The sequence below is a fragment of the Pseudopipra pipra genome, chromosome Z, assembly GCF_036250125.1.
Source record: "Pseudopipra pipra isolate bDixPip1 chromosome Z, bDixPip1.hap1, whole genome shotgun sequence".
NCBI classification, from domain to species: domain Eukaryota; kingdom Metazoa; phylum Chordata; class Aves; order Passeriformes; family Pipridae; genus Pseudopipra; species Pseudopipra pipra.
Window position 1 is genome coordinate 25,365,807 of NC_087581.1, and position 19,261 is coordinate 25,385,067.

Sequence of the window (19,261 nt, forward strand, 5' to 3'; positions counted from 1 at the left end):
TTCTTTCTTTCCTTCTTTCTTTCTTTCCCTTTCTTTCCCTTTCTCTTGCCTCCAGCCAAGAGGGAAGGACACTGCAAGCACAATGGCTTTCTTCCTCAAACCACGGCCATGCACGTGGGACCTTGCCCTGGACTACCACACTGCCAAACAGTTTGAAGGTAATCAAAGCAGGAGCAAAGTACTAATTCCTAGTGTTTTCTGGGCTGCATCAAATGAGATGTCTAATGAGTTGGAGATTCTCCAGCTCCACCTTCTGTATCCCTGGGTCCTTCATCTCCAGCCTCCGTGTCTTGACTCGTCCATCTCCAACCTGGCCCAGAGATCCTCCATCTCCAGCATCCATATTTTAGCTCTTCCTTCTACAGTCTCAACTGGAGAGTCTCCTTTTCTTGACTTCTCTGTCTCCAACCTGAGCTGGATATCCTCCATTTCCAACCTCCACCTCTTTACTCTTCCATCTCCAACCTCACCCCTCCTCTCCCTTTCTCCTTGAAAAGTCGGCAGTGACTTTTGAATCAGGTTTTTGGGTGCCTCCTCTACACTTAAATGTGGCTTCTGATCCTTTCTCTGTCTTGCTTTTCAGTGGATGTGACCCTGGATCCAGCCACAGTGGGTCCTGAGGTGATCCTCTCCGAGGACCTCAAAGAGGCCACTTGGGGCAGACCTCAGCGCCGGTGGCCTGAGGGTCCCGGCCGGTTTGACACAGATCCGTGCATGCTGGGCAGCGAGGGCTTCACCTCAGGCCGTCACTACTGGGAGGTGGAGGCCAATGGGCGCTTCTGGGCCGTGGGAGTGGCCCGTGAGTCAGTTCAGAGGAAAGGCCGGGTCCTCTTCAAGCCAGTGCTGAGATTTGGGGCTTGCAGAAGTATGATGAGCTCTGTGTTGCCCTCACGGCTCCATCCAACACCTCCATCCCACTTCTCAATGGGGAGATTGGGGTCTACCTGGACTACGAGGTGGGACAGGTCTCCTTCTATGCTGTTGGCAGCCGCCAGTGCATCTTCACCTTCCCTGTGGCTTCCTTCAGTGGAGAGAAGGTCTTCCCCTACTTCTGTGTGCTCCTCTCAACCATCAAACTGTCCCCCAAGGGCTGATGTGCTGACAGGATCCTTCCACAGCTGGTTGCACCACGGTGTTTGGAGTGCTCCTTGATGCTCCTCCAGTCTTCTCTTCCAGGTCTTGGAGTCCTTTCCAGCTCAACTCGTGGTCCTACCTTCATCATAGATGTCTTTATTTTGGGTTATGTCCAGGGGATTTTGAGTCTGAGCTCAGCACAGCTCGTCTCATCTCAAAGCCACTGTCATTAAATTCATTCAAAGCTTGTTAACAGAAGCAGGGCCTCACAGAACTGGTTTTGACCTGAAAACTTGACTTTTCCTCCCAGATAGCCTTCTCTGATAATTCCTTTGCTGACCCCAATGCCCATCACTGGCCAGGCTTCCAACCCACATTAAAAATCTTAATTTTTGCAGGCTTTGCATTAATGCCAGCTGCTGATTTTGTCATCACAAGGATGTGCTCACACTCACTTCGCCCACTCTTTCCCTCTCCATGCTCAGAATGTATTTCCAAGTAATTAACATGCAATTTATATAAATGTGCTCAGAATGTAATAAATTTTTTTTTTCTAAGAAGCAGGAGGTGTCTGCATTTGACCTCTCACCAAGTTGCCCTAGACCTAAAGAGACCCCCCCCAAGGCTGCCCTAGCCCCCAGGATCCCCTAGGACTGCCCTACATGGGTCTCCAAAGGTTGCCCTTTCCCATCAACACCTTGTTGGTCCCCTGGTACCCGCAAGAACCCCTCATGCAGGGGATTCAAAGCCTTTTTGAGGTTTGGTGCAGCAGGTATCTGAGTGTGAGAAGCCCTCCCTTCAGCACCCAAGGAGCTGACACAGAGGTTTTTAGCCCGTCTCATCCCATTGCCCTTGCCTGAGCTCTGCAGCTCAGGTTTATTACAAATCCAGCTCCTCTCCGTGCTGCAGTAGGAGGAGCTGAGCCCGTTGTCATCCAGGTAAGCACAGAGCCCACCACCACGGATTTGAAACCTGGAAGGACAGAGGAGAAAATCCCCCTCAGACAGGCTCAGCAGGAAAAAGGAGAAAAGTCACAAATAGGCTTCCCCCCATTTCAGTTTTCGGGCATCCTTTTGGGTATCAACATGTCAAAATATCAATATATATTTCTTATATAGGAGTAGAAATTATTCAGCATCAATATGGCAACACTGATGCTGATTTATTTCTATTTCTAATAAGAAATCCAAAGCTTTGCAAGAAAAAAAAGAACTTACAATAAAACATCTAATTTCAGTATTTTCTCATCAAACACACCACTCCCATATCTTAGGTCAAGGAGAGAAACAAGATGCAGTGTTGCCCTTCCCAAACATCACTGTCCCATTACTGCCTCTGGATGCACCTCAAGTGCCAGAAGAAATGCATATTTCGTGGCTGGGGAAACACCAACTAACAACGTAATGATGACAAACAGACTCACAAGTGTGATAAAAGTGAGTGGTTCACCCATTGCCATGGCTGTTCCTCATCTTTCCGCAAAAGGCCAATCCAATGCTCTGAAATGCCTTTATATCTCATCACAAAGCTCTAAAAAAGAGGAAAAAAGGTTTTTACCTCCTTCTAACAAAAAATCTCCATTTTACCAGTTACTTGTGCTCCTTTAGGGCTTCTTTGGGGCTTGAACCTTTCCACCTGCTAACAAGATGTGTCACCTAGCTACAGTTCTTGCAGCAGTTGGCTTTGGTGAGGAATTTCAAGAGACCCATGATGACCAAGCCTCAAGAAAACCCTCTTCCCCAAGTTCCTGCCCCAGATCTCCAAGGAAGACCAATCAAAGAAACCACGAGGTGTCAAATATATTGGTTGGGGGTTGTTTTCCTGATGCTAAGCATGTCCTCTTGTCTCCTTACCAAGTCTTCCATGCTGTCCAGGATGGCCAAGGAAGCACCAAGTGCTGAGCAGTTGTCCTGGCTGGATGTCCAGTTCCCTGCAGCCTCCGAAAAATAGTAGCATTTTCCTCTGTATCTGACCCAGTCGAAGGGGCACTGAAAGTAGGGCTGGGGATGAGGCTGAAAAGCCTGCACTGTCATTAAAAATAGAACACTGTTAAGGAGCAGCACCTTTCCCTTGTGTCTCTCGAGTGGGGAGGTCATCCTCTACCCAATGGTCTCTGAAGGTCTTGCATCTGCCTCAACCGTGAGTAAAAAGAAAAATTAAGATACCAAGAGAAATCATGGGAGAAAATAAGCTCAAATCATGGCTCAGCTTGTGGTGTTGACCAAGAAACATGATTGCCGCACCTTCAAAGAAAGGAACAGGGTGATAGCCTTCAGAAAACTGCAGTTTTAAAAGGAATTTCAAAATAATCCTATCCCTAATATGCTCTTGGGTGTTTCTCTCTATCATTAATGCAAAAGTAGTGAAAATGATAGAAAATAAATTCTCCTGTTCCTGGAGACTTCTTAGTTTGTTGGGACTCAAGCCAACGTCTCTAGGCCCATTCTTCTCTGAAAACAATACTTTTGGGTGGCTGTATGTATGAAATGGCTCTTCCTGTTGGTTTTCTAAGGATTTCTGGATGACATCAGCTCCTGCACCAAGGGGATGTGTTTGGTCTTCTGTAGAAAGGCTGCTCTGAAATGTCCCTCTCCTGAATAGGACAGCAGGTTGGGTAGGCTCTGTTTTCCACAGGAGAAGTGGAGGTAGATCTGTGCAACATATGCAACAACCCAAAGTATCTCAGAGACATTCCTCATGAGACCTAAAACCAACCTGCAAAAGTGATGGCTGTGACAAGCAGAGCCGTGAAGAGCGCTGCCAGCATCACCTGGCAGGCGACACGTGCCTCCGGCTTCATGTCCAGGCTGTGACCTGCAGGAGAACAGACCTTCAGTGCCTCTGTGAGAGTTTCCAGGGGACCAACATGCTCCAGGTCATGCCCAGATGATGACAGGTTGGTCTCTTCCTCATGCCAGGGGACTTGGTGTCATTTTGTGTGAGAAATATAAAAAAGTTCTTCTCCAAATTTATATACTTTTTTTAATTTATGGAAACTCTATGGAGAATCTCCTCCACAGCTCCAGCTTGAAACTCCTGAGATGCACCATAATTAAAATCATGCCTTAATTTCTGGGTTCTACCTCATTATTAAAGTTCAGTGGAGGGTTTTTCTCCACCTAAACTGAGACACTTTGGGTCTTGAAAATTATCCAAGTCATGGTGCCTCCATCTCTGGGTCCTGTGATCAAGAATATGCTCTTTCCCTTCACTATGAGCAAAGAAAATTCTGTTTCCTAGCAGTTTTACCTAAAAATATTAGTGGTTTCACCTCATGGGACTACCCCCACTTTTTATTTAAGCTTTTCCCTTTTTGTCCCCATCTATCACATGAACCACACCTCATGGGTCAAACCCTCCTTTCCCCTCTTCCTCTTGGAAAAATGTTATTAGAAAGTAAGTCAGAAACCAAATATGCCAGCTAATTTTTTTAAAAAAACCATATATATATATAAAAAATATCAATAATTAAAAAAATTTAGCAAATAGGAAAAATCAACAAATTTCTAAATCAAAAAAAAATCCCCAAAAATCTTAGTCCCTGGTTGAATAGACTGAGATGATGGAAAAGACTCCCAAAGCTGCTTTTTTACCTTATTGTGGACCAAGAGGATGATAGAGATGGGAGCAAAATAAGGAGACCTGAAACAGGGCAGTGTTGAAGGGAAAGAAGTAGTTAATAAATATTTTGCTGATGTGTCCAAGTTGCATTTAAAGACCAAACTTCTTTTTGGGGCTTTTAACAGTTCAACTCTTCAAAAATTTCTTTATTCTCATCCAAAATAAATCATAAAATTGGAATATTTGTGGAAAAAATATACCCAAAAGAATCAGTTACTTGAGTGCCTCAGGAAGGGTTAATCCTAAATTAAAATAACCCACAGTGTCTGAAATGGGGCTGTTTAGAGCAAAAGTTCCATCTGCTGAGTGACAAAAATTTTCCCTCAAGGGAAGTGCTAGAAAAAGCTTTCCCCTCACCCCCTTACAACCTTACTTCAGCTGGGTTTTGTTCTCAAATTACAGAAGTATTAAAAAGAAAAACAAACCCAGCGATTCTTCAGTTCATTGCCCTACAGTTACCTGCCCTCTTGCTCCTCTCCATGCCCAAAAATCTGGAATAATCTCTCATTTCCTCCATTTTTGGGGTTCCACGTATACAGCTGCTCCTGCCTCACCTGCCAAGCAAAGTTCCATCTGTCAGAGGTACCACAAAGGCTGTCAGCGCTCTAAGTTTTCTCCCCATATTTAAAATTTTCTCCCTGGAATGAAACTTTTCTCCCGAGTTGAAGTTTTCTCCCACAATTAAAATCTACTCCCTGCAATTAAAATTTTCTCCTCCAATCAAACTTCTCCCCATTAAAGTTTTCTTCCCCAAATTGTTTTCTCCCCTCAATTAGTTTTCTCCCCCTACTTATACGTTTCTCCCTTCAATTATATTTTTCTCCCTGCAATTAAAGTTTTCTCCCACAATCAACTTTCACCCCCAATTAAAGTTTTCTCCCTCAATTAAAGTCTTCTTCCCCTATTAAAGTATCTTCAATTAAAATTTTCTGCCCATAATTAAAATTTCCTCCCTACAAACCTTTCTCCTCAATAGTTTTCTCTCCCAGATAATATCTTCTCCACTCAGTTAATATTTTCTGTCCAAAATTAAAGTTTTCTCCCTCAAATTAAAGTTTTTTCCTCCCAATTAAAACAATCTCCCCCTATTAAAATCCCCTCCATTGAAAATTTCTGCCCACAGTTAAAATTTCTCCCCATAATTAAAGTTTTGTTCTCCCAATTAAAATTTTCTCCCCCAATTAAAATTTTTCTCCAGCAATTAAAACTTCTCCCAGCAATTGAAATTCTCTTCCACACTTAAGACCACCTCCCTTTAGTCCCCCAGCCCATCCCAAGCCCCCTCACCCGGTGGGAACAAGCCAGATGCTGAGGCATAACCTTCTCTGTGAAGAGAAACAGAAACACAGTATGAAAAAAAAGTTATTTTGGTTTATTTTATAGGTTTTTTCCCAGGGATTTTCCTGCACCTCCTACAGGGTTATGGGTCTGCCTGCCCGAGGGCCACCTGCCTGTCCACCCACCGAACCAGGGGTTCCACTTCAGCTCCACCCTGCACCCCCTTCAGCACCTTTTCCTGCATTTACAGCTTTTTTTTTCAGCTGGGGAAGACAGATTATCCAAAAATGCTTTTTTTGGTGTGCAGGAGGGGGAAATGCTGATGGGGATCGCTCTGCCCTGGGATGTTGAGGCACCCCAAAAGGGACTTCAGGGATGAAGTGCAGTTCCCTTCAGCCAATTTTACCATTTTTTAAAAATAGAAATGTAAAAAATAAGTGTTCTTGCAATTAAGCTACCCAATTGCAGGATTTTACCCTAAACCCTACTTTATTTTACATTTCTGAGGGGTTTTTTGTAATCAGTGGTCACACACCACTGGAGGGGCTGCTTTTGCAGAGGGCAGGAAAGCTGACTGACAGCAGCTGACCACAAAAACTTTCTGTGAGGGTAACAGACACTGCGGGTGGAAAATAAAATAAAAATAAACATGAGATAATAAAAATATAATTTTTTTTTAAATAAGAACAATAAACCCAAAATAAAATTAAAAACTTTTAAAAAATTAATTAAAAAAAATAAAATAATGCAATGCTTTTCCTTCTGGGACCTTTGGACCTTTGGGTTTATCCTCTTTTTACCCCATTTCTTGCTGCTGGCAGGTATTGAGGCAAATTTCTACTTTTTTTCTTGTTGTTTTCTGGGTGTCTGAGGCAAAAAACATTGGTTTTAACTCTACAAAAAGGTGTTGCTTGGGGGTGTTACAGCAGTGGCCAAAACCTGAGTTAACACCAAAAAAAAATGAAGAAAGGGAGGGAAAAAGGTCAGCATAGGCTGGGAATTGGTGGTCATTCCAATCAGTGGCCAAGGTGTCCCAAATGTGGGAGGAAGTATGGGTCTGGGTAGTGTAAGACGACACATCCGGAGTGGAAGGGATGGGCTTGCAGGAGAAAACTCAAAATCAAAATAAAATAAAGCAATAAAATAAAATAATAAAATTCAGTAGCAGCCTGCAGGAAATCCAGACTCTCACCTCCTCCTAGTGAGAACAGGAGCTAGGCCACTCCTGACCACACTGGATCTCCCTGACACAGGATCAAACATAGGCCAAATATTGTGTCAAAAACAGCAGAAAAAGTCACACAGAGCAAAAGGCATCTCAAGTCACTCCCAGAAACACCAAATGCCACCTGCCTCCTCATCTAGTTACCTGCCTGTGGCCACACTGATACAGCCCCTGACACACTTCAGCCTTATCCTGAAAAACCTTACTTAAAGGCTTTCCTAAATTATTTTTTATTAATTTCTGCATGCTTTCACAGATGTTTTACACGACCATCAAACCCATAGGTGTTTCTACACCTCCAGGCATGCCACCTACTCCAGATGTGCCACCTCCTTCTGGCTGGAGGACACCCATTCCCTCACCGTCTTTAATTTACAAGGGAAGGCTATAGAATATATATATTAAAAAGGAAAAAAAAAACAGATAAAAGCCCTGGTCAATACCATTTCCTGGAGCCGGATGAAGGCATGAGTAGATAGCTCACAAGGCAAAAGGTTGTCCAAGGACACTGTCACTTTTGGGCTGGTCCTGTAACCTTCTGAGTGGCCATGGCTGGGGAAATTGTTTATGCTGATTTAAGGCATCTTGGAGATGGTTCTTCTCCTGATGAGAAACGTTATGGTAAGTCCTGTTTTGGGAAAACATGGTTATTTCAAGCTTTGGGAAGACTTTTGAGTTTGTTTGCTCTTGGGTTTGCTTGCTTCTCCATTCCTGTGCTGAGGTTTCCAAGATTGCAGAGAACATTGGATGGGCTCAATGTCTTCTAAGGTGGGATTCTGGCTTGAAAAGAGGAGGAAAAAGAGCAAGAAGGGGATGGAGGAGGCTGACAAACATCTGGAAGTAGAACGGTTTTGTTTCTGAGACTTTATAGGTGAATGGGTCCAAGAAGCCCAACATGAGCCAACACACCTGAATGGGAAGGAAAGCTGCTGAGATCTTGTCGGGAATCCTGGTGGAGATGAGAGCTGGGGAGACCTATGTCTCACTGACTCCCAGCTCTGCTGGGAGCTCTAAAATTAATCCCATTTCAGAAGGTTTCAGGTCCCCCGAGGTCCATCACTGGGTGCCCAAAGCTGCTCCTGAGGCTTCTGCAGCCCCTCCACCACCTGAGAAACCACCCGTGGGTGATGCCCTCACACTAGACCTCATCAGTGGTGATTTACTTTTTAGAGGAAGCAAAGAAGCTGTAAACTTCTGCTCCAACTCACCAGCTTGACAGAGGGGCTTTTTCTTTTTCCTCTAAAAGCCCAGCTTTTTCATGTTTCATTTTTTTTAAGCAAATATGGTCTCTTTCAGCTCCTGACTCCTGTCCATGGTGGCATGGGCTCCTCCTTAAAGCCGGGGGGCTGGGGCAATTCATCCTGCTGGTCCTGGTGGTGGTACTGAGTGTGCAGGGTAAGCAATCAGCTCTTACCTACATCTCACACCTCAGAGAGCAGCCTGAGAGGGGATATCAGGGTTTATTTCAAGCATTTCAGCCTCTGGAGGGGACGAGGTTGTTCCATAGAGATGCAACATCACCCACCAAGAGTAAGTTCTCTCTAAGTTAAAAACATTATTGTTAAAAAAAGGTGGAGTATACAAGCTGTGTTTTTCAGGCTGGCTTAATTAACTGCGTGAGAAAATGAAACCTGGTTTTATGGGGTTTTTGGCTTTTATCCCCAAATGTCTGGAGCTTCTCCCTCCCAATCATTTCTTCAAGTTTTTCAGGGCTCTTCGCAGCCAGTGGTGATGAGAGTTCCCCAGCCAGGTGATGAGATCCAGGGAAGGAACCAGAAGGAGCAACACATGTTTTCATCCCTGGTGCAGTATTTCTGCAAGCCCCAAGTGGAGAGCCCCACAGGTAATCCTCCATTCCTCCTGGCTCTGCTGGGAATGCTCAGATGAGAGCTTTGTGGAGGGCTTCTCCTGCAAGGACGCCCTTGGGACTGCAAGGCCACCAAGCGTTACTTTGCAAAGAAGAGTGTTGCAAGGAAGAATTATCTCTTCCATGCAATTTTTGCTGATCCCTCCTCCACAGAGAAGCAGGGTCATCCCAAGGGAGGAGATTCCTCACCATCCTGCCCTCTCTCTCACCAGGCATTTTTGTCCTTGTGGTCACGCAGCTGCAGTCATCATCCTTCTGTCTGGTGGCTGAGCAGGAAAAACCACAATGATGTGAAAAAACTCAAGGATGGGAAAAGGGCCAGGGTGTGAGATGGCCAGGATGTGAGAGCCTTCAGCTGGTAGCTGGGGAAGACTTTGACCACCCTGTGGGGTGTCTCATGGCTTTTTCTTCTCTTGCAGCCTATGCTGGCTGCAAGCTGTGTCCCCAGGACTGGCAGCTACATGGGGAAGGATGCTACTGGCTTTCTGAGGAATTGGGAAACTGGACTCAAGGCACAAAAAGCTGCAAAAATCAAGACTCTCAGCTGGTGGTACTCCAGGAAAAGAAAGAAAGGGTAAATAGGGAGAAGGCTTGAAAAGGACCCAAAAGTCCTGATTTTTGAGTGGGCAGGGAAGCAAAAAGTGCCTAGTAGCAGGAGGGCTTGGAAAAGCATTCAAAGCATTGGGGACATTCATGTCTCATGAGTTTGGAAGTCAGATTTACTCCATGGCTTTGCACCCCACAAGCCCTCCACAGAGAGATTTTGGAATCAACTGGTCACTTCCATTTTCCAGGAGCACATCAAGGTTATTACAGGCAAAAGCCCACCACCAGTGTGGATTGGAGTAAGGTCACATCAAAAGGAGTGGAGATGGGTGGATGACACACCCTTCAACCCCAAAATGTGAGTGTATCCACAGCCTGTTGGTGTAAAAAGAAGCTTTGCTCCATTTCAGCCCCAGTTCATGCCCTGACCCATCTCTCCAAGATGTTGGGGTCTGTGCAATGGTCTCATATTCCCCCTGCTAAAGCTCTGCAGACCAAAAGCTGGCAGAGTGCGGTAACCCCACAGCTCCCATCAGACCCATGCAGCAAAACATCTTTTCACACTCCACATATGCTCCTCACAGATCTTACTGTGCGCACACCAGTTCCTCTCAAAAGAACCCCCCCCACCTCTTCTTTTCTGCAAAACTGGGAAAGTTTCCTCCTCTTAAGCAATGTAATTTTTATTCTGCAGGTTTGGCACCTCCCTGGAGGAGATGGGTGAAGGGTGCGGGACACTAAAAGCCAAGGGCTTTGAGGTTCATAGATGCGATGCCAAACACAAGTGGGTTTGCAAAAAAAAACCCTTCCAGCTCTACCCGATAACAGCAGGAGGCGAGGAGAAACACAATGCCTCCATCTGACACATGCCCACCCCAAAATGCCCATCCCATGAGATGCTGGGGTGGAATCAGGCCCCATTCTCATCATTATGTCTTTGCAGGAGATTTCAGGCTTTACAAATCCACTTCCCACAAGGATCAAGACCAGCTTGGGAGGCACAGATGAGCCCCTGAATGGAAAATCAGAAAAGCCTGTGCCTCATGCACAGTGATGATAGAGGATAGAGCTACAACATCAATAAAAGCTTATCAAAGTGGTTTGCCTCAATTTACTGAGATAACTCAGGTGAGAGCACAGGTGGCACATCATAGTTCACATATAAACAAGGGAAATTTCAACTCAAAAAAGCTTTCCTGAGTGACAGAACTTACATGTGTGCGTCTCTCCAAGCACTGCTGAGAGCGTCAGCACATAGACTGATGCAGACAGCCGGGTTTTGCTCGAGTTTTGGGGATTTGGAGGGTTTGGTTTGTCTTTTGCACTTTTTTTGTTGTCTTTTTGTTTTGGATTATTTGTTGCTATTGTTTTGGAGTAGTTTTTTTGGTTTGGCTTTTGTTTGTGTGCTTGCTTTTTGATTTTTTTGGGGGAGGCAAACTTTTTTGGGTTTTTATTTGGTTGGTTGGTTTTGTTGTTATTACTAAATTCCCTCCCCGCCATTTTTTGACCTCCTTGTCAAGCAGAGAAACCTATTCATTGAAATTAATTCAACCCAAATGCATAACTTATGCATTTGAGTGACTTTTAGATAAAGTCTGCTTTCCAAATAACATAGCAATTATCAATAGGATTTGCTGCTGCAGTGCTCCAGCAGCAATGGCCATCCAGCTTGTCTGGGCAGAAAGTCTCATGAAAATACAAATTCTTATGTGTTGGTGATAGGTTCCCATGTAGGGATTTATCAAAGGAAGCTGTGCTCAGTTCTTCCCTGTCTCCTGATCAGTCCTGTTTACAGGGTCTCTTTTCCCTTCCAGAGGACATAGTTGTCAGGTCTGCTGCAGACCCAGTTGTTATTGGTGGGGCTCAAGGATGAGCTGATCCTCCCTTGGTTCAATTATGCATATGGCCCACTACCCTGCACCTCAAACCTGCAATGCCAACATGCTCAGGAGAGCAAGAAGAGGAAAAGAAGAAAACTACCTGCAAAGCATTAAGAAAAGCTGAAATTTCCTCTCTAGGAGAGAAAGGGTAGTGTTTGGCTGAGGGTATCCAGTAGGGGATACTGTGCAGTCCCTGGTCCATCCCAAAACTCCTATCGAAAGCCAGGAGCAGCCTGGATATGGTGTCAGGGGAAGGTCCCCATCCCAGGATGGATCATTCCCGTATCCACTAAGAAATCCCTTCAGGGTGGGAGCAGCAATGCAACAGCCCTCCAGAGCCCTGTCCTACCATACTAAGAGAGAGACCTGCCCCAGGGGCTGACCCCAAGTGCCCAACATGGACAGAGGGATCAACCTGCTGTTGAAGGCTGTGCTATCTGTCCACCACTACTTGCTGTTCCTCTTTTGCAAGCTGTGGTTTGCTTCGCCCTTATAGCATATAACGAAAATCTGTAAAGCAAAGAAACATCATAGTTTAGCCAGTCTTGTCTTCCCCACCTCTTCTTTTCCATCTCTGTCCATTACCCCACACAGAGGTGATGCTTTTCCCAAAGTATCTGCTCCTGGCTACACCACTGGGTGCAGTTTGGGGCTGGAATCTTACTTTATTGGTTTTGCTTTCATGTTTCCTGTCCGGGTGCTGGCATAGAGATTCAAGCACAGATCTTATCAGTTCATCCATGGTGCTTTTGATGGCCAGTGAAGCTCCCAGGGCCTTGCAGGTTTCATAACTGATGATCCAATTGCCCTCAGCCTCAGAAAAATAATAGCATTTACTTTGGAAACCAAGGCAGGTGTCTGGGCACACATGGAAGAAATCCGGGTGAGGGAAATGGAATTCCATAAGATAACTGAAAAAGAGAAAGCCAAGTGAGATATGTGGGTAGTTCTAAAAAGCAGAAGAATGGGATTTATTATTTTTATTCCTAGAAGCTGGGAGAACTGGGGATGATGATCTTGGGAATGGTGTGATCAAGGGAGGAGCCAGGTGCGTGGATCACAGCTTAGAGAAAAAAAGAGAAGCAAGCTTTGCTTGGTAAACATCTCTTGATGCTGGGAAAATTTTTGGAGAGAATTGTGAAGCTTGAAGGCACACTACATAGTTATGTTGTAGAGAATGTCCAAAGCTGTGACAGAGATTGTCATGCAAGTATAATGCATATTTTACAAAATATGTATAATGTATGTGTTTATACACAGCATGCTAAATCTTGGTTGGGCTGATTTTTTACTGTTTTCAGTATGACCAGGAGTCACTTCACTGGGAAAAGAACTAAATATTCTAATCAGCCTCCTGCAGACATAAAAAATATTTATATGAAATTACAATATTCTAATGTTTGTTCAGCAAATGTGTCATCATTAAATAGTGTTGAAAGACAGTCACCATAACTTTTGAAATGTATTTGCTCCAGAGAGCCAGCATGTAGTAAACAAACATTGTGTAATTTGGCCAACCAACCATACAGCATGAGAGCAGTGTCCTACTAACTGAGAGTGTAAGTATCTAAATATTACAAGCAAAAAGGAGATGACAATCCCTCAGGGACAAGGTACAACACTCAGCAATTTAAAGCGTTGGCTTTAATGAAAGCACGGCGTTGCTGTGGTGGGAGCCTCAGTAGACCAACACTAAATGGGGGGACCTGATAGAGTACACCCCTGCTTGGAAGTATAGCTCAAAGGATAGCACTGCAGGGGTGGATAATAAAACTTGCGTTGATTAACTGATTTGCCTTACTTATCTATGTAAAGTCCTGTTTTGGTCACTAGTGAACTCTGATGTAATGCAGGTACTGTGGTCTGAATTCTGAGTTCTGCAGCTGGTCATTACATTAGTGCCTGTGCAAAGGTGGGTGCAGATGAGAGGGGAAGCAAGCTATCCAGGGCTACCCTCACAAAATAAAATGTGCTTGGGACTCTGCATATATGGATGGGAAGGAATGAAGTACTCCAGATTACCATGACAACAAGATTCATACTTGGATGAGGGAGATGAATTATCCTGGGTTACCATAGCAAAGTCTTCTCGAGCCCTACACCACACTTGTCTCTAGTTCTCTTTCTTCAGAAGCCCATTAACTGTGTTCTGACCGAAGGAGGTCAGCTCTGCTCCATATAGGTGACACAGCCAGACAGAAGATACTTTCTTAAACTCCCAGCACAGGAGGTAAGCTATACAGTACACTGTCAAATATCTGGTTTAGAAACTACAGCAAGTGTTTTGCCTTCCTGAAATGAGACAATAAACTTATCACAATGGATATTCTGTTATAAAAGTTGCTACTACCTTCACTTGGATGAGTTCTGTGTCTTTACAGAGGCAAGGATGTGTTCACTTCTAATTAGACTGAAAACAAACCCCGCAATTTGGCGGTTTCCAAACAAAACAATGGTACAAGGTTGGCAATTTTCAGAAAAAGCTAATAATGAGACTAACATGTTTAATCCCATTCCACGTTTCATTTCCCTAGTCACATTTCTTGTCTGCCTTTCTAATGGATCCCAGCTTTACAATAACCAGGTACTCTTCTGTGAACTTTTGGCACATGGAAAGAAGCCAACAGTCAGTTTTGCCATATGAGATCCAGCTTCTGATGCAGCAAGGACATAGGCAGGCACTGGTTCGTCTCCTGAGGAATACACTTTTTTTTTCTGAATATTTGTTTAATTTAGAAAGTAGAAAGAAGATAACATACCCTACTGTACAAAAAGTAAGCAAAATCTCTAAGCTGGATACTTTTGCAGACAACAACAAAGAAAGCACCTGTATTTTGAGTCATGAAAGATATGTAGGTACTGTACAGAATAAAGAACAGGTGTTCTATAGGGCCAGAATATGACGATGAAACTATTATATCCTTTGGCACTATTTAAAAGAGTCTCATCCCTTTTAGAGTCTTCTCTGGTCTTCTCTGTCCTGACACATGCAGAAAAAATCTGCTACACCCAGGGGACAACAAGCATTACACACTACACCTAGATACCTGACAGTGTGATACACACAAAGCTTCCATGAAAGCAGTCATATGAGAAGATGAGCACTCTCTTTACTAACTCAGATACCCCTCCTTTTTTGTTTTGCCTTGGCTTTTATGTAGAGATAATAATAGATTCTATCAATTTAGTCTTTGCATCCTCCTTTTCCAGTGTCACTGATGTTTTTGAACCAGGAATGACATCACAAATTACCCTTTATTATGACAGTAACGCTTAAAAGCAAAAAGCAAGGAAGAAAGGGATCTGAACAAAAGCATTTTGAAAAACAAATGCAAAATGTATAAGCAATATTTATTACAAAGGGAACATAAAGCACATTTTTATTTTGCCATAGCAGAACAATAACCAATTTTAACAAATTGCCTGCATTTCTAGAATATATACAGATGGTCCGTAATCAGTGACCTCAACAACAGTGCTCATCTGCCACCCAGTGTCTATTTGCTTTTTTCCCGTCTTACAAAAACACATAACCTGAAGACTATCTGCCAAGATGAACTCTACGTTATTATTTATGTTTTAGTTAAATGTTACCAGCAAACTAGACTGCTATCAGAAAATATGAAAATTAGGCTGAAGAAACTAAAGAAACATGACTGATCATAACAAATTATTCAATGAGTCTAATCAGAAAAGTGATTTTTTTTTTTCATCAAGTGTGTACCTAACAAAATGATGGAGTACAAGGAAATACCATTGAGGAGGTCCTTAAATTTGTAAGGGAGAGAAAGCTGGGGGACATGGCATAAAACTAACGCCTACTAATATCCTTTACAGTCTCAAATTAATTAGCATGTAGAGAAATATTTACCTGCCTAATTCCTGAAGACACAAGCTGAGTTAATTTAAACTTTATTAAGTTCCCTGGGAGATGAAAAATAAATTATAGCAGTGTGGCTGAATAACTGAATTACTGGGACAGTAACCAAAAACTAACCTTACAGAAAGAGATGGAGGATGGAGAGCAAAGGAATCAGAAGAGCAGACGACTGATAGAAGAGAAAGAAGACATTTCCTACTTTGCATCCTCGAGTATTTATTCTAATATTATTAATATTAGAATAGAAACATACATGAAAGAAATATCAGCAGAAGCTACCCTCTGTGGTTGACAACTGATGGATTTATAGGACAAGGGGACAGTCAGTGGCTTCTGCTTGACCTTCTCTTGATTTTTCAGGACTGGCTTTCTCCAGAAGGACAGAAACCTGAAACCCAGCAAGGACAAAGGAATTGCAGCTGAATTAAAGCTATGGGATGAAAATATTTTAAATTAACGAAACACCTGCTCTTGTAGTCTGGCCGAAAGCTACTAGCAATAACAAAACAGAATGTAGACAGGCCATTATTATAAATAATTTTTTTCTCTTCCCCCATCCCCCTACAAAAAATAGATAAGATTTTGGCTTTTAAAAGACTGCTTAATCATTAAATAAATGACTTGTCACAGACTTCAAAAGTGATGATGGAAAAATAGAAAGCAAGTTCAAGTTAACCTAGTGTTACACTAGGTGTCAGAACATAGAGTGTCCAAAGAATGGAAAAATTATGTAATTGACTTGAGGGGAGCTAGTAGAGCCTGACATTCAAAGAGCTCAATTTAGAGCAGCATATAAGGGGACCAATGTATACCAGGTCATGTACTTTAGAAAGCCAAAATCAGACACAAACACTCTATATGTGAATACATATGTAAATACACATATTATGTGAATACATATTCATTACAGCACCAACTAATTAAACAACCTAGCATTCCTAGGAACACTTTTTATCAATTCAAAATATTTCCCCTATTCTCTATCAAGCTGCCACTAAGCAAAATCAAACTTAGCTAATATTAGATATATCTATGATTGTGTACTTTAAAGTTATGCAATATTTTGAAAAAAAGATGAAATTTCATATCATCCATATCTGCATCAACTTCAGAACAGTCTGTACTTTGTATGAAAAAAAATCATGTTTATAGCACTGTAAATTAAATTCTACAAACTATAAAACAGCAGAACCACAAGGACAATTAGGAAATTTATATCTGGAAAATACCTGAAATCTTGGCCAATCCTAAAGGACACAACTCAAAAGAAAGAACAAAAAGCCCTAAATGCAAACACCTTAAAGGGCAGGTAATTTTCCACCAAGATTATGGACAAATGAGAAAATATGAGAAAGTTTTCTTTTATGTAAAACTTGCCTGAATATCTTATAAAAATAAAATCAGTTATGATATCACCTTGTTATGATCAGGTTCTTTAAAATCATTAGAGAGATGCCTCTGACAAAATTAAGCTGCAAACAAGGCCATATGCCGAAGGCAATAGTAGAGATTTTTATTTAACAGTAAATGTGAGGTAGAGAGAGATATAAAGGAAAAGGGAAGAGAGAGTGAGGGTGGAGTGGGGAGAGAGAGTAACAGAGAGACAGATTAAGTAGAAAAAATATCACCACTCTGTGGGTTCCAATGGCGTCCCGTTGATCCTCTTCTTGGGGTCTTCCTGGTGGTTAGAGTCCCAGTCTTGTCAAAGTGATGGTTGCAGTCCAGACCCGTCAAGGAAAGCCTGGGGTAGTGAGGGAATGTATCAATCTCAGCGTATCAGTGAAGTGTAGTGAAGGAAGAATACTGTATCAGTGAACGAAGTCCCACGTGGTGAAGGAAGAGGTCTGTGGCGGTAAGGAAAGAAATCCGTTCAGGAGCGAATAATAACCACAGGGGGAAAGGGAAAGCAATCATGCCACTCAAAGAAAGGCCTCTTGTGAGCCAGATGTAAAGAATTTTAGAGAAACACACAGGTAGTGAGAGTATTTTGAAAAAGATTGGAGAAGACTCAGAAGCAAATAGTTAATAAACAGACTGTTCCTCTCAACTTCCTAAATTCCTGTTTTGCAATGGCTTCAGCATGGGCTTGCTATTGAAACAGGAGCCAGGCCTACAAGAGTTAACTGAGATATCTTGGCCTGCTAAGAAACCTCAATACCTGTTTTGCTAGAAGAACATTTTAGGAGCACTGGTTAATATCATGTTCTGTTCTGCTCACTGGACCAAAGGCCTTATTATAGAAAGAATAGGAGTAATACACACACGGTAATAAATTAGGTAAACTAGACGTTTGAATAAGATCTAGAAGGCCCAGAGCCAGGATTTTGCAAGCTTGAAGGATTCAGGTCACCTAACTGAAGAGGTCAAATTGAGGAAGACGTCCATGGCGACCACCAGAGGGATGAAGGCTTGAGCAGAAGACCCCCAAAATACAAGACTGTGCGTGCCTGGAAAGACTCCGCCCAGAGACTAGCCTACTTACTAATATGTATAATAAATGATGTAACCATGTATCTAAAGTGTATAAAATGGCTTAGTTTTGCACTTACAAGTCGAGCAAGTTTATCAGCGCGAGCTGGCTTGCTCCCAGTGTTGAATAAACAAATCAGTCAGTCATGGCTGGGCTTCGCGAACGAAGATTTGGGAAGGCTCTAACCACATTTGTTACAGGCACATTGGTGACTTATAAGGCCAATACAAGACAGACATATCTGATTGCAAAAGGCACAGTAGAAAGACTCTTTAGATCGTATATTCTGCAGAACACGATTGTTTCACGCCTTTTCTCCTCAAGAGTGATCCTGCGTGTGTTCTCAAAGGAGACAGCTGCATTATAGATGGTGTGTCTCCAGGCCTCCCGATTGGAGGCCAGAGTAGACCAGTTATGGTGATCAATGTGGCCAAGGCTGAGATGTTGTTTCAGGGAGTCCTTGTATCTTCTCTTCGGGGCTCCTCTCTTGCAGCAGCCGGTGGCAAGTTCACCATAAAGCAGGATCTTAGGGAGGCGGTGGTCCTTCATCCTGGAGACGTGCCCTGCCCATCGCAGCTGTGTTCTCATCAACATGGCCTCTATACTTGTGACTGCTGCTTGCTCTAGAACAGATGTATTGGTCACATAATCTGACCAGTGGATGGAATAAACAAATACCTTGCTGCTTAAAGATAAAAAGTCTCTGAGCAGTTTCTCAGACCGATTTTTCGGATTCACTATCTCAGTAGACATAGCCATTCTGTCTTACACCACTTTTTAAAAACCAGTCTTCAAACACAAATAACATACAATAATATACAGTAAAGTGCAAGAAAAACACTGAAGAGTCCTTTTCTCACCAGTTCTAGGTATTAGAGTGATGTGTAAAATGGCAGCAGAACCACTCATCTATCATTTATTTGGATCTTCATTTGCATCACATATCTGCCGTAGAGAAAAAAATCTTGAATAGATGATAGCCATATTAGAATTGAGGTATCACAGAACAATCATGTGTGAATCAAAATAAATTCAATTACTATTATATACAATGTTGTCATGTGAACTATCCATCTGAGAGATGATCTTTCATCACCACTTCTATCAAAGCTCCAGTCCGTAAAATCTTAAAGAAATGTTAAATTCAGTTCCAGGAATGGGCCAAATAGTGCATCTTATTATGTCAAGATACATGTGAAACAAGAATAACCTATCAGTTGTAAAGAAAATAAGATTATGGAATTAATTACAGCTTGTACAAGGCTTGAGACATCAGTTTCTAGCCCAAGGCACCCAACAAATGAAAATCACCTTTTCAAAGCAAATCTCATGAGTCAAGAGAAGGAAAACAGGAGGGGGGCATTAATTCTGTCTCTTTGTGTTGATCCAAAATGCAAAAACTGAGAAAAACGTCGTGTTT

At 42.7% G+C, this 19,261-nt stretch overlaps 2 protein-coding genes across 3 annotated transcripts; one reads left to right on the forward strand and one right to left on the reverse strand.

The window, feature by feature from the left end:
• Window positions 1–1,703: 1,703 nt before the first annotated feature.
• On the reverse strand, window positions 1,704–5,234 carry LOC135407413 (C-type lectin domain family 2 member E-like). Its single transcript, XM_064642424.1, has 5 exons — window positions 5,155–5,234; window positions 3,790–3,888; window positions 2,928–3,100; window positions 2,498–2,604; window positions 1,704–2,046 (listed from the first exon to the last, which is right to left on the reverse strand). The coding sequence occupies exons 1-5, from the start codon at window positions 5,210–5,212 to the stop codon at window positions 1,722–1,724; spliced, it is 762 nt and encodes a 253-aa protein (XP_064498494.1). The 5' UTR covers window positions 5,213–5,234; the 3' UTR covers window positions 1,704–1,721.
• LOC135407414 (killer cell lectin-like receptor subfamily G member 1) lies at window positions 3,877–10,710 on the forward strand. 2 transcript variants are annotated; one of them, XM_064642426.1, is made up of 7 exons: window positions 3,877–3,970; window positions 7,455–7,819; window positions 8,495–8,593; window positions 8,901–9,041; window positions 9,485–9,639; window positions 9,860–9,969; window positions 10,306–10,710. In XM_064642426.1, the coding sequence occupies exons 2-7, from the start codon at window positions 7,747–7,749 to the stop codon at window positions 10,472–10,474; spliced, it is 747 nt and encodes a 248-aa protein (XP_064498496.1). In that variant the 5' UTR covers window positions 3,877–3,970; window positions 7,455–7,746; the 3' UTR covers window positions 10,475–10,710. The 2 variants fall into 2 exon arrangements, with proteins under 2 accessions (XP_064498496.1, XP_064498497.1); XM_064642427.1 differs by lacking the exon at window positions 3,877–3,970 and having other exon boundaries at window positions 5,228–7,819; window positions 10,555–10,710.
• The last annotated feature ends 8,551 nt before the right edge of the window (window positions 10,711–19,261 follow it).

Bases quoted from the DNA above. Each gene is read 5' to 3' on its own strand.
- LOC135407413 (XM_064642424.1), bottom strand. From the start codon at position 5,212: ATGGAGGAAATGAGAGATTATTCCAGATTTTTGGGCATGGAGAGGAGC. The intron at 2,605-2,927 runs GTAAGGAGACAA...CCTCTTTTTTAG, and splicing joins TGGACAGCATGGAAGACTTG to AGCTTTGTGATGAGATATAA. The intron at 2,047-2,497 runs GTGAGTCTGTTT...CTGTCCTTCCAG, and splicing joins CACTCACTTTTATCACACTT to GTTTCAAATCCGTGGTGGTG.
- LOC135407414 (XM_064642426.1), top strand. From the start codon at position 7,747: ATGGCTGGGGAAATTGTTTATGCTGATTTAAGGCATCTTGGAGATGGT. The intron at 7,820-8,494 runs GTAAGTCCTGTT...GGTCTCTTTCAG, and splicing joins TCCTGATGAGAAACGTTATG to CTCCTGACTCCTGTCCATGG. The intron at 8,594-8,900 runs GTAAGCAATCAG...CATTTCTTCAAG, and splicing joins GGTGGTACTGAGTGTGCAGG to TTTTTCAGGGCTCTTCGCAG.